The sequence below is a fragment of the Danio rerio genome, chromosome 1 (assembly GCF_049306965.1).
Source record: "Danio rerio strain Tuebingen ecotype United States chromosome 1, GRCz12tu, whole genome shotgun sequence".
Classification (NCBI taxonomy): domain Eukaryota; kingdom Metazoa; phylum Chordata; class Actinopteri; order Cypriniformes; family Danionidae; genus Danio; species Danio rerio.
Window position 1 is genome coordinate 34318652 of NC_133176.1, and position 19693 is coordinate 34338344.

Consider the following 19693-nt stretch of genomic DNA (forward strand, 5'->3'; position numbering starts at 1 on the left):
GGAGTAACCATGTTTTTGTGTATTGATTAGCATTTTTAAAAAAACATAGCTCTACTATAAATTACTGTTGTATTTTATTATTGCTATGAACTGGTTGAATATTCATGTTTTAATTGAATAATTATTAAAAATTAGAGATTCACTCACAATTGAAAACACGGGCATGCTTTACTCTTTACTTCAGGGTTTCTGCAGGTTTCAACAAGTTAAATTTAAGACTTTTTAAAGCATTTTGTAGACAATTATGAATGAAAATTTAGACTCATAAAGAGCTAAATGCTAAGGAATTTTTTCAAATGGCTCAGATGGAATAGATTTTTATTCGCCCTATCAAAAATATTTAGCACAATTTAATACATTTAATACAGTAATAATTATCAAATAACAAACCATCTTTAAAATAAATAAAATAAAAAACAAATGTTTTAAAAACTATGATAAATTAAATCTATGCACAAAAATCTGTCTAGGTCAGGGTCCTCAGCAGTAAATACATGGAGCATTTTTAAACAATTATTACTACAAGAAAAATAATTAGACCATTATGAAAAATAGAGATAAAAGAAACCTTTTTTAATAAAAAGTTTTATTTAGATGGATTGCTGTGATTGTATGGGATTTGGATCGATTAAGTAGCAATACATGAACAAAGAAACATTAACCTGTTAAGAAAAGATTTAAGACCTACAACACAAGATTTCAGTAAGTTTTAGTAAAAAAATAATTTGTAAGGCCTAAAATTTAGATTGTGAGATTTAAGACATTTAGGACTTTTTAAAGCTGGACACCTGTAACCACAGTGTTCAAGAAACAGCTAAGAAAGTAGATATTGGTACCAGCCTACATATTGGTTCCATGACAACATGGTATTGACATACTGTACCGATTTCAATCAGAGAATGGTTGAACTTAAAACCATTCAACCAAACGCATGTCTAAAATTGGAACGCAAATCACACTAAAATAGAGCACAATTTCCCAAGATCATCTTGAAACACTTCTGTGCTCAAGAGTAAATATTTAGCAATAAAAGCAGACATAAGGTGGAGGTGATTACAGACACATAAATGACTTCACCCTGCAGGAGTGAAACAGGAATCAAGGACACAGACACTGCTCCCTCTCAGCACGGCTGGGTGTTAATGAAGCTCACCCCAGGTACGCTGATCTAAGATCCACAGCTCTTTTACCAAACATGACCTTAAACATACTCAGAGACTGATGTCAGATCTGTGTAGAAAATAAACAAATGTATGAATAATCAATCTATGATCAAAGAAATTGCTGTTCTGAAGAGAAAGAGTGGATATGATGTTTTCTGTAAATGTTGAAAGGAAAAAAGTAATCTTAAAAGATGCTATATTAATAAACAAAGCATATGGGAACTATAAATGCAACACTGGCGCCACCGTGTGGTTGAAACGACTCGCATGCACATGGAGGTTTTTTTTTTACAGTCTATGGGAGATCCAGATAAATGCTTGTTAGGAAATAACCTAAAAAGAAATTACACAAACACCATGTAAAGATAAAAACAACTTTACTGACTTAATCTGGAGCAAAATCAACAAGGTTTCCAGAGGACAGATTTTTTTTTGTCTTTTAGAATTGACATAATTTTTTGTTATAAGTATAAACGACATTGAATGGACATACAAACAAACAAAAACATGCTTAAAGAGTCCAATTGTACATAGTGAGGCACATTAATGTAGGCAAAACTTCAAATACAAGGCAAAATTCAACTGTTTTCATACATTAATTATATGTATATATTTATATACAATTTTCTTTCTTCAAGTCCACTCTGTCAGGCACCCATGTTTGACTGGTCATCCTTGACTAGTGCTGTTTTCAGAAGCCTAAAAGATGAGAAACAATAACAATAAATAAATAAATAAATTACACAATTAATTCCAATGACACATTTTATGGTACATTTTGTGGATTCTAGATTTCTGTCCAAGTGTTTCCTAGTGATGATGGATTGCAGCTGTAAGGGCATCTGCTGTGTAAAACATAGCTGGATAAGTTGGCAGTTCATTCTGCTGTGGCAGCCCAAGACTAATAAAGGGACTGAGCCGAAAAGAAAATTAATTAATTATTGATTAATGTTAACAATGTTACCACAAACATTAAATCAACAATTACAATATTCCCTAATTGGGTTGTATGTGCAATATTGAAATGACCAACCTCAGCTTTATCTACACATAAACATTATTTTCCTTCTTTTAAATACCACATTTATGCATCTAACAGATGCAAATATTCAGTCTTGTCATGCCATTGGATGCAAGACTTTGTATATAGGTTTGTTAAAGTGTACTTAAACTTACAGCACTTAAAAACTTGTCTCTTTTTTTATGCGATTAGTACTATATTTCTAGATTATGCAGGTGATAAAGAACAAAGTGCTTTGATCCTGTTATATTTTATTTAACTTATGTCAGTGTTGTTGTCATGTCAATTTTACAACAGTGTCTCAGGGGTGGCAAGATTTTCCGGTCCATCACCAACATTACATGGAGGATTTTAACCTCTCACCTCATCTATGTGGTAAAAAAGACCACAGTATAAAATGACCAGTATCAGTTTTTGAAAACAGATTTTTATTCAAATGTTGAGTTTTACCAAACATAATAATTATAAAATAGTAAATATTTACTTGTTTAATTTTAAAGTTATTGAATATTTATCAAGTCAACAGAACTGGTCCTGTGTTCTTTTGTATGGCCAAATATCTGCTTGCTGCATGGAGAATAGGTGATAATTGTAAGGAAAGTGACGCTATCAGTGCCATTAGCATATAAGTAGAGAGCTATGAGCTGAATGGTGTTGGAATTGTGCAACGTGTAAATAGTTACTTTAAAATATTTGAGTATGATTAGGGCTGATTTTCTTAAATATTATTTAGCTCGCAAATTGAATAGCATTTGTTTTTTAATTTAAAACACCAGCCAGGAAAGACATTTTTTATTATTCTATATACTCTGCAGATACAGACATGCACATGTCAAAGTTGTCATTTACTTCATCAAATTTTGTAAATATAGATTATACACGGCAATTATTCTAATTGTGTTTTGATTTGTGTTGCGTGTAGATATACAGGCCACTGTTATGGGCCTGCATAGGCAGTACACCCTGTAAAAAAACATTGGATCTTCATAGCTTTTGCTGCAACTTTCTGCTACTCCAGAGGCCCAGCATTGCAATATTATATTTTCCTGATACATTTTTTTTAAATGTAAAAACTAATTTATTTCATTACATTAGAGGCCTCCAATAACATCTAAAAGTGTATTTTTCTACGTTTGGGTCTTTCAGGGTAAACCAAACCCTTGCACTAAACATTTTTAACTACAATTTATAAGTATATGACCATATGCTATTTAGCATCTTCAAAACCATTAAAAGAGAGAGTGTGGAAAAAGAAGCAGAAAAATGATGGACTGCCATCAAAAAACCTACCTTTAGTGAGTCTGAGGCTCTTCTGAGTTCTTTGATAACTGATGACAGGGCTTCGGGATTGATCCCCTGCTCACAGAGACGGACACATATTGACAAAGACTCCATGTCCAATCCTGTATTCAGCAGCCTTGATATCTCCAGGAGAACTGAGAGTGAAAGAATGAAACAAATCATGTCAAACAACCTTGTATGTAAATGTATAAATAAATGTATTATGAAATAATTTGGTTAACGCAGTAAGTGTAGTTATTTCCCCCTTCTGAAAACAAAAAAACAAAACAGAAACATTACAGAAGTTCTAAAGGACTTCATTTTACCTTCAATTTAATTTAACCTCTTATGACAACATATTTGAATTGGTTTTAGTACGTTTTGAGACATAATCAACTAGAATGCCACCAATAAAATGCAACAAAGAAATTACCAATAGAGATATTATTATTAATTTACATTATTAACATTTTTATTCACACTTATGTTTCTTACGTTACTTATGTTTAGTTTGTGAGGATCTGTATCGCCATGTAATAAAATAACAAATTACAGACCCAAAGCTAAGAGGGGTTCGAGTGGTTCGAAATACCCACCCACACCGACAAAGTTCCAGAATTTGCCACACACATGAGCTCAATAGTCCAATTTTATCTGCTAAGCCATCAAAAATTGCAAACACATCCCATAAATAGCTTTAGGACAAAGCAGAATCTGACACAACTGTAAGTGAAATCATTTTTCACTACTGACCAACTGCACTGTTGTTAAATAGAGAAAACATTTTACAAAAAACTTTGATTCTAAATCTTGGACCTTAAGCAGCAAAGCTTTAGTTATACTAAAGTTAATACCTAGGCTATTCTTGTGATCCATGAATTTTCAAATGTACTTTTTTTTTTACATGGGAGGCTATAAAAATCATCAAGCTTTATTTATTTATCTTTTAATATACAGGGTTCATACACATTTTTACTACTAAAATTCCATGCCTTCTCCAGGACTTTTAAGTAAATTTTCATGACCTAATGTTTGCACTGCATATTGTAAAACAGTCAACAATCTATTTAGTTTAAATCTATTTTTATATCTATGTAAAATGTATTTATGTAATGCTTACACAGCACAAATAATGTGAAAGTAGGGCTAAACAATATATAGTTTGAGCATCTATATTGCATTATGTGTATCCACAATAGCCATATCACAAAATTAGACTGTTTATCAAAGATTAAAAAGTTATTATTTTTTAGGTTATTTATACAGTGATGTTATTTTACGTTTTATTGTATTTGATTACTTTTACACTCCTTAGAAAACCATAAAGCACTGTTTATTTTTGCTCTGTCTTGTTTGAATATGCTTGTAATTTATTATATTTTATGCTGATGCACTGCATTGAAAAAGATTTAATTATCCCAGCTGATCTATATGAATGAAATCTTTCTTTCCAAGTAGAGCTGTTCAGTGTTTTTGAAACTAATGAAGTCAGAATGCAATAATTCATTTTAATTATTTAGCCTGACATGTTTACTGTTTCAAAATACTTTAAATATTTCTCTAAATAAAAAAAAGTTGTTTAAAGGGGAAAAAGTTTTTGTTTTTTACTTAGACATTTAAAAAGAATATATATTTTAGTAATCACAATACAGTCATATTTATATACAAGGTTATCATACAGTACCATCAGAATCTAATACCAGTCTATTTCTAATCGCAGTAAAGTGAAATATCACAATGTAAGATTTTTCCAATATTGTGCAGCCCTATGTAAGAGCATGTTTTTGGCAGAAATGGACAGAAAAAGAGGTAAAGAAAACCAACTTATATTCAAGTTGATATTTGTTAGTTTTTTGTAATTCGATCAAATGTATGTGTTGCTCTGTGCAATAGTGGAATGTGCAGTATTGCAATGGGTTAGCTAGCTAGCAAGGTCAGCTGTGATCTTTTAAGTTGTAACAATAACAACATGAATGCTAGTAATATAATGTTAATTGGTCATATATTAATAGAAATTAAATGGATAAAATCACATTTTAATGGCAATACGTTTGATTAGAAATAAATACAGGGAACAGTGTATTAATGAGGACCACCATGTTCTATGGTAAGTGGAAGAAGAAATGGACAGATCTGGCTCTTCCTGCAGATGAAAGTGATGTTGAGATGGGTTTTAGTGACCGTGAGAATGATGCAGGTTGGACATTTGATAAGAACAGTGATGGAGACAGTTCAGGTAAGTTTGCTCGGAGGCATTTAAAACAGGCGTAGTATAGTATATAGTATATAATATATAAACAATGTTAGCTAGTAACTACATTGATACATCTAGATAGATTGTACTGGTATATTTATTATAATATTTACTTAAATGTTTAGAAAATATTTACCTTTACCGTGTTGTATACATTATAAAACAATATTATGTTTTAATAATATTCAGCAAAAAAGAATGGAATAAATAAAAGCTGTTGGAATATCAGTTGTTGAAAAGTATGCATAAGGTGTCATTTATAAGTTCTGTGTTAAAGCTTATAATACTGCAACACCAGTTAAATCATTTCAAAGAACAAAATTATTCATTAGAAGGAAAGTTCTACATTTAAATTTTCTAAGTTATGTCCACTGTTGGACGTCGATGCCATATGGCAACATTTCATAAAGTAACGTTACTTTAAAAAAGCATTTTTTTGAAGTGAATAACTGCAACAAGGTCCACCATATGAGAAAATAAAGAACCACCCCTTTCACCAGGCTGTCTACGGGCATGCATTATAATGACAGCATTTCATCATTCTACTGATGCATTTAATCTTACCATCCATGGTCTCGCGGACAGCGTTCATGTTTGCGCTTGCAGGACTAGCCATGATGCTATCGTTGCTAAAGCTATATGATTACTTAACAGCGCACTATCTTTCATTCAGACGACACTGATGCGTCTATCTCTGTAAACGTTAGTTGCTGGCGTTCTCTCACCATTCGCGAACTTACAACAAGGGTGAAAAATATAAAACGCATTCAACAACAAGCATGAACTAACTGTCAGCCGTTATATTTACACCTCCCGCTTGATGTTATGGTAATCCTGTCAATAAAGTTGCACACGTTCGAAAGGAAGTTACGTAGACACTGAAAGGGTGTCGTTCTTCTCACCTGATTGGCTGTTTTGCAAGTTTTGCTCGATTGTGATTGGCTTGCACCGCTTGATCAAAAATTAAATCAGACGTTGGAGCAATTCATATATCACAGTTACGTTTGTTTGAGTTTCGTTACGATGTAAGTATTTAATTAACTAACACATGGTTAACGTTTTCCCCTTCTTTTATAACGTTAAGACTGCTGATTACCAAAGGTAGAACATTGTATCATTGATCTTTTGTGTATGTATAACAAGATATATAACTAAGCAAACATGATGTTCATCGCTCTGATTTGTTGATACTTTAAATAATCTCCTCTTTTCCGTGTTTTACTCTCACACATTCAGCGTGCTCAGCTGGATGTCTTTTTAAAGATGGGAGACATCGCAAAGATTCATATAACTCCCGAGACTCCTGCTAGACCTACTATCCTGAACCCGTTTGAGAGCCCAAACGACTATCACCGTCTGCATGAGTCTGTGGTGCCCAGTCCGTCTGTCTTTAAAAGCTGTAAGAGCTCGTCAGCGGTGAGTAATTAACTGACTCTACTACATATGAGGAAAGAACTAAAGGGATAGCTCACCCTCCCAAAATGTCAATTTCATCACTATTATTTACTCTTAAGTGGTTCTCAACCATTATTAAATACTCTCTTCTGTTGAATACAAAACAAGATATTCTGAAGAATGTTGGGGGACGAAAACAGTGATTGATATTCATAGTAGACACTAAAAACATGATGGAAGTTCAATTCATGTTTTTTTCTATTTTTACAATGTAGAATGTTTCAAAGCTGCTTCTAGTAGATGGAAACTGTGTCAATCCAGAGTTGAAGTTCAGTTTAGTGTAGTTCAGTTTACTGTGATTTAAAATTCACTGCTAAAAGTACAAATACAGAAGAGCAAGTCCATTGATGTGCAGCTTCCCAAGTCCCAAACCTAGCAAGCCAGTTGTGAGGAACACTTTGGTCAGTTGTTAAAGTTTGAAGGAAAAAAAAAATCAGTCAATGGCTGTTTATTTCTGAACGTTCTTTTGTAAATTTCTCTTTGAGTTCAACAGGGGAAAATCACTCAAACAGGTTAAGGTTGAGTAAATGATGAGAGCAATTCCAGCATTACGGATGTGACATTTGCAGTAAAAACTTAAAGCATACACATAGAATGTACAGTTAAAGTCAGAATTATTAGCCCCCCTTTGAATTTTCTTTTTTTAAGTATCTCCCAAAGGATGATTAATGGAGCAAGGAAATTTTCACAGTATGTCTGATAATACTTTTCTTCTGAAGAAAGTCTTATTTGTTTTATTTTGGCTATAATAAAAGCAGTTTTTAATTGAAAAAAAAAAACATTTTAAGGACAAAATTATTCGCCTTTGTAAGCTATATATTTTTTACACTGTCTACAGAACAAATTATCAATACACAGTAACTTGCCTAATTATCCTAATCCGCCTAGTTAACCTAATTAACCTAGTTAAGCCTTTAAATGTCAATTTAAGCTGTATAAAACTGTCTTTCAAATATTATTTACTGTCATCATGGCAAAGAATAAATAAATCAGTTATTAGAGATGAGTTATTAATACTCTTATGATTAGAACTGTGCTGAGAAAATCTCTCTGTTAAACAAAAATTGGGGAAAAAATAAACAGGTGGGCTAATAATTCTGACTTCAACTGTATATGGAAACATCTGATTAAATTTTCCAAAACAACTAACCACAGAGTTATGGGATCTGACAAAATATCAATCTGTAAGCATTTGTTATATTTTAAATGAGGAAAATAGACATGCTTTTTTATGAATGTGACCAAAAAAGTCTGTGAGTTTGCAGTATATAACATACTTTGTAGAAATACTGTGAATTAAACTGCACAACCTAAAATAAACAATGCTAATCAAAATGATAAGAGTTGGCTCACTGTAGAACTAAAATTATTGATTGTATTTTTTTTGACATTTTTGTATTTATGTGGAAAAAGCTTCTTTATGGATGTGGCATCTCTCCATTATGGATGTTACATGTTAAACTGTCACTCATGTGACTTAAATATAATTGTTTAAAAACATTGATTGAGACATTTTTGTGTATTTTTACAGTACTGTAAAATACAAGCCTACACAAAAAACTTGGAAAGGGTTTTGCTATTTTGTTTAAAACTTTATATTTTTTATGGCAAGGTTGACATTAGCATGGAATTGCTCAAGTGTCATTTCTGTTTTTACTTCCTATTGTAGACACCAGCTAAGTTCAAATGGTCTATTGATGAAATGGCAAATTTGCTTCCTGTGGAAATAGACCCAGAGGACATTCACCGCCAGGCTGTGTTTTTTAGCCAAGCCAGGTATGTATTCCTGTGTTTACAATAATGTTAATTTGTTTGTAAAGATTTGGTTAGATGTCTAACTTAAATGGGTTGTAATGCATTAAGGGCGGATTCTGAGATTGAGGAAAAACGCCAACATGCTATTGAACAGGTAAAACTGTTTTACTGCTAAATGTAGCAAATCCTGAACACAAAAAATATTTTCTTTTAAACAAAGAAGAGGAAGCTTTAACATTTTTTTTTTTTACAGTTTTTCACTAAAGGTGCAATTGTTCCCTCTCCATGGGGACCACTAACATCAAAACAATCAATGAAACTGCCGCATCATAAAAGTAAGTCATGAGGTTTTGTTTTCATCCTGGTTTAGTTTTTGGGACTTGTGAAGCTGCATATCGATGAATTTGCTCTTTTAGTGTTTGGACTTTCAGCAGTGAAAAAAAAAAACAAAAAACACTGAACTGAACTTCAACTCTTAAATCTCTACTGACACAGTTTCAAGTCACTAGAACTTTTATGTTAAGTTGCTTTGACACAACCTACATTGTAAAAGCACTATAGGAATAAAGATGAATGGAATTGTGTTTTGTACAATCATAGGGGAGTTAAAATCTATATTTTGATCTGTCTAATTTTAGGTCCCTTGTCCCCACTGGTAACAGAGGAAATTCAGCCACCAAAGAAAATAAATGGTTTGTTCAGAGCTTTTAGGAAAATTCAATAATAAATGGTCAAGTTTAGAAATGTATGCATGTAGATTCAGAATAATTGGTCTTTGTTGTTTGTGTTCTAGCCATCTGTCAGACAGTCCTGTCTCTACCTGTGGACTTCAATCTTGAGAAAGTTCTGGGTAATTTATTTTTTTTTTTTTATGTTTTATATAGCACTTTACTACATCAAATGAAGAGATACGCACACATATTTTACCATGTCATCTGCTATATTCTCTCAAACCATTTTACACAGTGTTTTAGTTTTTGTCATCAATAATTTAGAACATAGGTCTCAAACTCAATTCCTGGAGGACCGCAGCTCTGCAGTTTTACTCCAACCTAATCAAACACAACTGATCTAATAGTCTCTAGCAGTCTTGAACACCTTGATTAGTTGGATCAACTGTGTTTGATTAGGGTTGGAGCACAACTGTGCAGAGCTGCAGTCCTCCTGGAATTGAGTTTGAGGGCTATGATTTAGAGAATACATGAAATATGAGTATTTTAGGTGTGTTTAAATGTATAATTTGTCATTTATAGGACACTACTCTTCTGAAGATAGAGGAGTCTATAGGATGAAAAGTAATTGTTTGTTTGTTTGTTGGTTTATTTAGGTAAAATACCCTTGACATTGTAATGCAAAGACAAACGATGCTGCATTCAAAGGGCTTATAGCATAAAGCTAATTTGCAGCCCTCCTCCCTGGTTAGGCTTTACTTAATTAAAAATCTACAAATTAAAAAACTTATTAAATACAGCAGATATGTATGCACAAAGCCGTAAACATGAATACATTGCTGTAAAAATTGTAGTTTTAAGTAAGCTATGTTGATACAAAAATAGACACTCAAATCAATTCTGTTCTTTTGAGCTTACAAAACAAAGTAAAGCTCTACAAACATCAAATTTACTATATTAAGATAGGGAATTTTGTGTCAATAGCGTTTCAGTATTGTTTTTTTCTGTGATTTTGGTCAAATATAAAGTACGAGTGACTTGTTTTTAAAACCTAAAAACCTTGAACCTTTTGCATTTATCTTTTTTATTTTATGACCTATGAATGAAGAGATTGTTAGGTCATATATTCATACCTGACATAACAAATTTTGGACCCTCATATCTTAAAAGTGGATTTAATTATCACAAATTCTAGAAAGATTTTGCCTGCTTCCAATGCCCACTGTTTAACTGGAGAACCTTTCTGTATTCACCAGGTGATTACTATAAGACTGAAGAGTTAACAGAGCAGGTTCAGGAGAGCCTGAGTTCCTCTTCACTGCGGCGGAAGCTGTTTCTTGATGGTCACGACAGCGGCTCTGAGTCTTCTACCCCTTCCAGCCCAGACAGAAATTCTCCTAGCGTACATCCCAGCAGTCGAGAGTTGATGTCTTCTGCTATCGTCTCTCCACTTCAGTGTGGCATTCCAACTGGGACCCCCATGTCTGTACGTAATGCATTATAGATTCCTAGGCTGAAAGTACACTTTTGTAGACCCCAAAATATCTGCATTAAGGGTCCCTGAGATGTTTTTTATTAAATTATTCATTTACTGTTACACATTTTATATCCAGGGACAGTTTTCTTCAAGTCCCATCCAAGGCCAGTGTCGAGCGTACAGTTTGGGCAGTGTCACAAGTCCTATGTTTTCAGAGAGATCATCGCCAGCTTTCAAATCTCCTATTTTGTCACCTATCAGATTACAGCAATCTGTGACACCCGAATCAGGTAAGAAATCCTCAGATGGTGCCAAAGCTTATGAGTGATTATTATAGAATTGCGGGTGCATTTTTAATCACGTAGCTAAACCTATATTAAAAAAAAAAACATTAACAATGAATAAAAAAAATTAATCGTTACAATTTGTATCAAGTTATGTCTAAAAATTAAAGTTTGTATGAGTGTTTAGGGACATTTTGTTTGGAAACTCATACTTATGTTATCTCCCACTACACTTGTTTTTGACTGTCTCTGTGTGCTCTATCATACATTTAGCTATTTTTTAGCCACTTTACTTGAATAATGAATAATCACTTGCATGAAACATATTTTCTCTGTTATTTTAGTAATTTAAGAATTTAAGTTATGAAAAATAAACTTTATCTGTCCCTACTAGGGCTGCACAATATATCGTTTCAGCATCAATATCGCAATGTTTTTCTTGTCCACTGTATCAAATACTTTGGGGTATAGTATGTCACAGATTAATTTATTTTGCCATCTTCACTACATGCATGACCTTTAGTGTCCTGTACTCACTAGTAAAAAAAAAAAATGAATTCTCAACAATTATACCTAGGGCCACTTTACCAAAACATAATTGGATCTAATTGGTCCACATTTTTAAATCCCATGTTTTGCTGTCCAGGATTAACTGGTATATCTTACTTATGTTTTTTTTAAAGCAGGCGTGCTCAACCATGTTCCTAGTGATCTACCTTCCTGCAGATTTCAGTTGCAACCCGTATAAAAACACCTCTCTGTAATTATCAAGTGCTGTTCAGGTCCTAAATAATTGGTTTATGTGTGTTTGATCATTGTTGGAGCTGAACTCTTTAGGAAGGTAGATCTCTAGAAACGGGACTGAGTACCCCTGTTTTAAAGGAACATTTGATTGGATCATTGTGATCCAATTACCAAATTTCAGAATTACCAAATCCTTTTTATCAGAGCCTTAAACTGAAACAACAATGTAGCCGACTGGTTTAGCAAAGAACAACAGGTAGGCAAAATACCAGTGGCCACAAACAGCCCTTGTTTGTTTTAATAGTAAGAAACAGGAACACTGCAATCAACAAACATTTTATATTTTTTTTAGTTTGTTCTAATTACAGTAGGCATGGGATTATAACAGTTTTCAAAGTATACCGCAGTTTAGAAAAGTCAAGGTTTTAAAACCGTCAACATTTTCTGCTTTACGGTTCTTATGGTATATGCAAGATTTATTTATTTTTTTAATAGTTTTTTTTAGGACAACAGTATCTCCAGCAGAAAAGATACCAAGATACCAAAGATGCCATTTTAAATGGTAAAAAAAAAATGTGTTTTTGAAACTAATGAAGACAGCAGAAGTCAATGATTGATTTGCATTATTTAACCCTGACATGTTTACTGTTCCAAAATATGTAAAATATTTATCAGAATAAAATGTAAAGTTCAAACGGGAAAAAGTTTTATTTTTATCTAGACATTTAAAATATATATATTTTAGAGCAGTAGCTGAAATCGTGATATTTTTACACAAATAATCAAAACTGAATCCACCCTTCTGATGGGATCAGGATAATCCTTTTTTTATCAAATAGATCCCAATCTGAGTTCAAATTATTGAATAACCCAAAGGGCAGGTTTGATCCAAACCAAATGTAAGATTGGATTACATGGTCTGATCTTCAAAATTCCTTTGTTACTTTTGAAAAACCCATTTCAAACATTTGATCCAATCCATTATGCGAAATCCCACTGGATTCCTTTAGAAAAACCGGGCCCTGGTGTCGAAACTTTTTGTTTATTTTCCTTACTTGATGCAAGTCACTTTGGGTTGTAAAGTTGAATTATTTAACCCCCTGAATTATTAGCCCCCTTGTTTGTTTTTTTCCAATTTCCGTTTAACGGAGAGAATATTTTTTCAACACATTTCTAAAAATAATAATTTTAAAAACTCCTCTCTAATAACGGATTTATTTTATCTTTGCCATGATGACAGTAAACAATACTTTGATCGATATTTTTTAAGACAATTCTATACAGCTGAAAGTGACACTTAAAGGCTTAACTAGATTAATTAGGTTAACTAGGCAGGTTAGGTAATTAGGCAAGTTAATGTATAATGATGGTTTGTTCTGTAAACTATAAAAAAATTTGCTTAAAGGGGCTAATAATTTTCAAGTCACAGCATATTTGAAATCACAAAAATGACTTGCATCCTGGATAAGGATTTCCATTCATTAGTTAGATAAGTGTACATTAATTGACAAAATGTTATCTTCACAGGTGAGAGGAAAAGACTATCATTTTTATCTCCCAACTGCGTACCCAAGGGCAGCTCAGACATGAACGTGAACCGCAGTGGTGAAAGCCCATTGGTGGAGGGCTGTTCTCCTATCAGAAGCTGCTCCCCCTTTCAGTCCCGGCCCCGAAACAGAGCCTGTATGTGGGCTTCTCCTGCTCACATTTCCCCAATCCTCCACCCAGTCCTTCATGACAAAGAAAACATCCACATAACGCAACATTTACCCACCATGGACCTAGATGCCACCTCAACAGCCCCTCATGCCCAGCAAGATAGTCTCCATGCTGAGAGCAGTGAATCAGAAGCTTCTGTGGCCGTTTCTGAACAAATGGAACAAGATGAGCTGTTTGTGAAAGACACAGGAGAAAATGTTGAGACTAATGAAAAGGAATGTGAAAGTGACAATGAGGATGAAGGGGAGAATGAACTCAGAGAGGAGGAATCGTGTGCTTGGGTTCCTGAAGAGGACACTGCATCACCGGTTCGACTATCCAGCACTGGAACAGGAAGTGTGCCTAATGCTGAAAGTACACACATGTTTTTATCCCTGCTAGCGGAAGGCAGCATCACGCCGTATGACACTAGCATGCAGGTTAGTGTGCACGCTGTCAGATGAACAGAATTCCAGCTACCACACCATTTAAACAGCAGGTGTAGATGACAAACTTTTGGTTAACCAGCAGGTAGCAGCTAAACCAAAAAATAATACTTAAGTTTTTTGCAATTAAAATATGTAAATTTCATTTATTTTATAAAACGATTTTAGTAACTTTTTCTTTAATTTTATATGGCGTTATATAAATATACTATGAATTAAAAATTGTATACACAGATTAAATCATACCAGTCAATACAAAATTTAACTTTTAGGTTAGATTTCTACACCAAAAAAGAAAACTTCTTCAATGAAAGATTTCTTATGTTCAAAGTGTGAATTTATATAATTAAGATTAAACTTAAATGGGTAGTTCACCCAAAATGAAAAATCACTTCTTATTTCCTCACCCCCAAGTGCTTTATTCTGTTCAACACAAAAGAAGATATTTTAAAGAGAGATGAAAACCTGTAATTACTAGCTACGTTTCCATCCACCTATTTTTATGCGCATTTTGGATACGATTGAAGGATACGCCAAGATGCACATCGTTTTTTTAATATGCTTTTTCAAAATCTATGTGCGTAACTTAGTAGGATACACTTTTTATTCAATAAGAAAAGATGCCCATAATCTACGATGGAAACACATTTACTGAACAAATTCCAGTCTGCGCATTAAAAAGTCATGTGACTGTTATAAAAGATCATGTGATGATAAAAATGTGTGTATGGATAAACCATAAGGCTGAGCACATTGAAAACATCTGAAATGTTGTTTTACTCATTCTAATTTTTTTTTAAATAGAAATTTGTGTTTATTAAAGTCATTTATTAAATGAAGAAAAGATTTATGCAGCTTTTCCTACTGTTCAATTTAAAATGTTACTGTTGATATTTGGCACCAGTTAATCAGGAATTGCTGATTTTGTTCACTTTGACTCGTTGTATGGAAACGCTGCTTTATTCACACGGCTTTTATGCAGTCCAGTTTTGCGCATCAAGTTTATTCACATTTTTGGATGGAAACATAACTATTGACATATTGCGTAGTATTTATGTTTCATACTATAGAAGTCAGTGGTTACAGGTTTTTAGTATGTTTAACATTTTTTGTGTTTAACAGAAGAAACTCAATTTTTTAAAACAATGATGAGTCAAATGATTTTCATATTGAAATAAGTTTTCATTTTTGGATTTTTTATTTTTCCCTTTAAAGGGATCGCTCACTCAAAAATGAAAATTTACACACTGGTTCAGAACTTTTATCAATACATTTCTTCTGTTAAATAAAACAAGATATTTGGAAGGATGTTCGGGGAAAAAGAGGCATTGAGATCCATAGTAGGAACAAAAAAATACCATGGACCATTTCAACAGAAGAAAGAAACTCAGTTTTGGAAAAAGTAAAGGTTGACTTAGGGGCCGATTACACCGAACGCGCTTTATGCAGTGAGAGGCACCTCTTATGATGTTTTTGGCGATGTTGCTGTCACCTCAATGGAAACCCCATATCTGCTTTCATTTGATTGGGGAATCAACGCGAGTGACTTAACGCACCTTTTCTGCTCAGAGTTTTTTTTTTCAACTGCGAGCGCATGGCATGCAAGGGCAAAAAGATGTTTTAGATGAAATCTGAGAGCTCTCTCTTATCCTTCATAGAAGTCAACAGTCTCAAGACGTTCATAGGATAGAATAGGACCAAACATTCCAAGTGACTTCAACTGTAATAGCACAAAGCTCAAAAAACACTTGGGTGAAGAAAAAACCTGTAAATACAAAATGTCTTCTAGCATTGGATTAGGGTGTACAATGTACATTTTATATGCTTGCATGTTGCACTGTAGACTCTAATGAAAATACGTCATACTGCCCAAAGTAAACGTGCACCATGTCTTGACATGGAAAACATTGGCAAACAAAGTCATATTTTCATGTCTATATGTTGCACAAAAGTGTTCTTGGAGCTTCATATGATTACAGTTAATCTGCTGAAGTCATGTGGAACTTTAACAATTTTATTTGGTTTCTTCTGGAGCAATGAAAGTCTTGTAACCAATGATGCTTATGGAAGATAAGAGAGCTTATGGATTTCATCTAAAATATGTTAAATTGTGTTCTGAAGATCAACTAAGGGGATTGGAACCACACAAGGGGAAGTAATTAGTAAGGTTGGATCAATAGACAATGTCATTGTCCATCGCTGATGGCCGTTAGACATCATGATGCTGAGCTGGCATCGTGATCCTCCGCTCCGCCCCCGTTGCAGCAGCAACCCGCTCGCGAAAAATACGCACAGCCCTGTTTACACTCATATTTCTTAGTTTTAAAATGGCGTTTTAGAATGAAAACAATACACGTCCACACGGTTGTTTCATGCAGCATTTCTGAACAGCCCTCTGTCCACACTGTACTGTGGAAAATGCACATTATTTATGATTTGGTTATGTGTAAAACAAAGACCATGCGGGTCAGGTAGTTTAAACGGTAGGCTACAAATAATTAATTTGTTAAGAATTAAATAAATAATTCACTGCTGTCTACAATGATGATTCCATCGTCTATCACAAAGTTTCACATAACAATGTTAGAGATCAAACAATGCCAAATTGGTCAACATCAACCAACCCTAGTAATTAGTAACAGAATTTGAGTGAACTAACCCTTTAAAAACCTTTTAATAGTCAATTGGAGATTTATTATGCTTAAATGATGATGTTTTAAAATAACATTTATTCTGAAAAGATATGTAAATGCAATAGTAGTTGTAAAAGCTTTTATGACAGTGCGAACTGCAGTCTTCAGGAATCATTTTTTAAGCTTAACCTCTCGCTTCATGTTGTCTGTGCAGGTGGACAGCGGTTATAACACTCACTCGGTGTGCACTACCAGCCTAATGGACACGCTCAGTTCGGACAGCCAGAGTAAGGAAATGCTGGACACGCACACCTCTGAGGAGAGCGGACCTTTCACTAGACACACTAAACCAAAGGTAATCTTACACTCACTTTTTAAGTTTTGTTTTTCACTTTACGCTTTAGTTTTTCACATTCAAAACACACTTGATGATTGTTTGTATAAATTAAACGTGCACAAAAGTCTTTTAAAGCAAGAATTGTTTTGTTTACAGTTGTTCGTCCCGCCACACTGAGCTCGAGGAACAATCTGGGCACTTTATGCAGTCTTAACCCTCATGTTTACACCTCAAGATGAATGATACTCTAGACATCTATTCTAGAGAATGCTGATTATTGTGTTTTAGCATTACTGTCTGAGCCTTTCTTAAAGGGTCAGTTCACCCAAAACTGAAAATGATCATTTGCTCATCCTCCACTTGTTCCAAACCTATTTGAATTTTCTTCTGTTGTAATCAGATATTTTGAAGCTAAAAACCTGTTACCATTGACTTCTGTGGTATTTGTTTTTCCTACTTCGCAAGTCAATGGTTACAGGGTTTCAGCTTTTTGTTTTCAAAATATCTTTGTGTACAAGAAGAAAGGTTTATAACCATTAGAGACCTAGAAAACTTTTCATTTTTTGAGTGAACTGTCCTTTTAAGTTTTTTATATTTATTCTTGCTCCAAAAATCTTTGGGTCTGTAAAAACTTGAATTTGTATGGTTTTATTGATTGTGAAATATAAGTGCAGCTTGTAATTACGAGTTATTTGTAAAAGAGGGATGGCAGTTTTGTAACCAATTCCTTTTGCTGTTTTTAAAAAAAAATCTTTCTAATTATTTATGCATTAATCAATCACTAACAAACGCAAGGAGATACCACAGATGTATACATGTATATGATGACAGCATGTATCTACATTATTTTAATAAAATGTCTTGATAAAAACAAGAACCAGTGTATATTTTCAGTTTCTCTGACCAGAATGTAAAATATTTAACACGTCTAAAAGACATGAAGAAAAATCTCATATCCATCAATGTAGCTTGTGCCATTATACCATGGTTTTGTGCACTGATGATCTAAGCTAAAATACTAGATACTCTTTGATTTAGATTAATTCCTATTACACTATGTACACTCACTGGCCACTTTATTGGGTACATTTTAATAGTACCGTGTTTGACCCCTTTTGCCCTCAGAACTCCCTTAATCCTTCGTCGCATAGATTCAAAAAGACATTGGAAATATTCCTCTGGTCCTTATTGACATGATAGTATCACGCAGTTGCTGCAGATTTGTCAGCTGCACATCCATGATGCAAATCTCCCGTTCCACCACGTGCCAAAGGTGCTTTATTTTATTGTGATCTGGTGACTGTGGAGGCCATTTGAGTACAGTGAACTCCTTGTCATATTAAAAAAAAAAAAACAGTGAGATGATTTGAGTTTTAGGACATAGCACATTATCCTGCTGGAAGTAGCCATCAGACAAATGGGCCCAAAGTGTGCTAAGAAAACACCACCATCACCACCAACCTGAACCATTGATACAAGGCAGGATGGATCCATGCTATCATGTTGTTGATGCCAAATTCTGACGCTACTATTCGAATGTCACAGCAGAAATCGAGACCCATCAGACCAGGCAAAGTTTTTCCAATCTTCTATTGTTTAATTTTGATGAGCCTGTGCTAATTGTAGCCCCAGTTTCTCAAATACTTAGACCAGCCCATCCAGCACCAACAACCATGTCACGTTCAAAGTCACCCTTCTTCCTCATTCTAATGCTGTTTGAACAGCAGCAGATCATCTTGACCATGTTTACATGCCTTAATGCACCGAGTTGCTGTCGTGTGATGGCTAATTAGAAATTTGCGTTAACGAGCAGTTGGACAAGTTACCTAATAAAGTTCTATGCCTTATGAACATCATGAAATGCTGCAATTTACATTATGCAAGGGTTTCACATGTAAAATAATAGGATGCAAACAGGTGGCTCAGTGGTTAGCACTGTTGCCTTACACTAAGGTCGCTGGTTCGAGTCCTGGTTGGAACGTTTAGCGCTTGTGGAGTTTGCATGTTCTCCCTGTGTTGGCGTGGGTTTCCTCCGGGTGCTCCAGTTTCCCCCACATTCCAAAGACATGTGGTATAGGTGAATTGAATAAGCTAAACTGGCCATAGTGGATCAGTGCGAATGCGAGAGTGTATGCGTGTAAAACATGCTGGAATAGTTGGCTGTTAATTCTACTTTGGCGACCCTTGAAAAATAAAGCAACGAATCTGAAAAGAAAATGAATAAAATGCAAACAGTAAATAAGATACATATTTTACTTATTTCCTGATGTACAAATGTAGTAAAATGCTAACCTTATCTGACATATTTTAAAAAGGACTTTGAAAAGAATATAATTCAGTGTTAATTTCACTTTTTAAGTATTTAGGCAATGGAGAAGTGATAAATGAAAGTGAGAATCCTGAATATCATGCTGTTCTCTATAACAACCCACTTCATCTTCTATTTACTACACAAAACAGTAACAGAAATAAAG

The 19693-nt window shown here is 34.0% G+C and overlaps 2 protein-coding genes across 4 annotated transcripts; one reads left to right on the plus strand and one right to left on the minus strand.

Moving 5' to 3' along the window:
* Positions 1-1523: 1523 nt before the first annotated feature.
* mzt1 (mitotic spindle organizing protein 1) lies at positions 1524-6570 on the minus strand. The gene is made up of 3 exons (NM_001302806.1): positions 6284-6570; positions 3475-3620; positions 1524-1862 (listed from the first exon to the last, which is right to left on the minus strand). Exons 1-3 carry the CDS (start codon positions 6333-6335, stop codon positions 1833-1835), a joined length of 228 nt encoding a protein of 75 aa, NP_001289735.1. The 5' UTR covers positions 6336-6570; the 3' UTR covers positions 1524-1832.
* A 140-nt stretch (positions 6571-6710) lies between these two features.
* Positions 6711-18090, plus strand: bora (bora aurora kinase A activator). 3 transcript variants are annotated; one of them, XM_073944708.1, is made up of 12 exons: positions 6711-6848; positions 6956-7135; positions 8844-8950; positions 9038-9083; positions 9183-9264; positions 9568-9621; positions 9723-9779; positions 10857-11086; positions 11214-11367; positions 13633-14243; positions 17097-17237; positions 17376-18090. In XM_073944708.1, exons 2-12 carry the CDS (start codon positions 6983-6985, stop codon positions 17394-17396), a joined length of 1656 nt encoding a protein of 551 aa, XP_073800809.1. In that variant the 5' UTR covers positions 6711-6848; positions 6956-6982; the 3' UTR covers positions 17397-18090.
* Positions 18091-19693: the final 1603 nt, after the last annotated feature.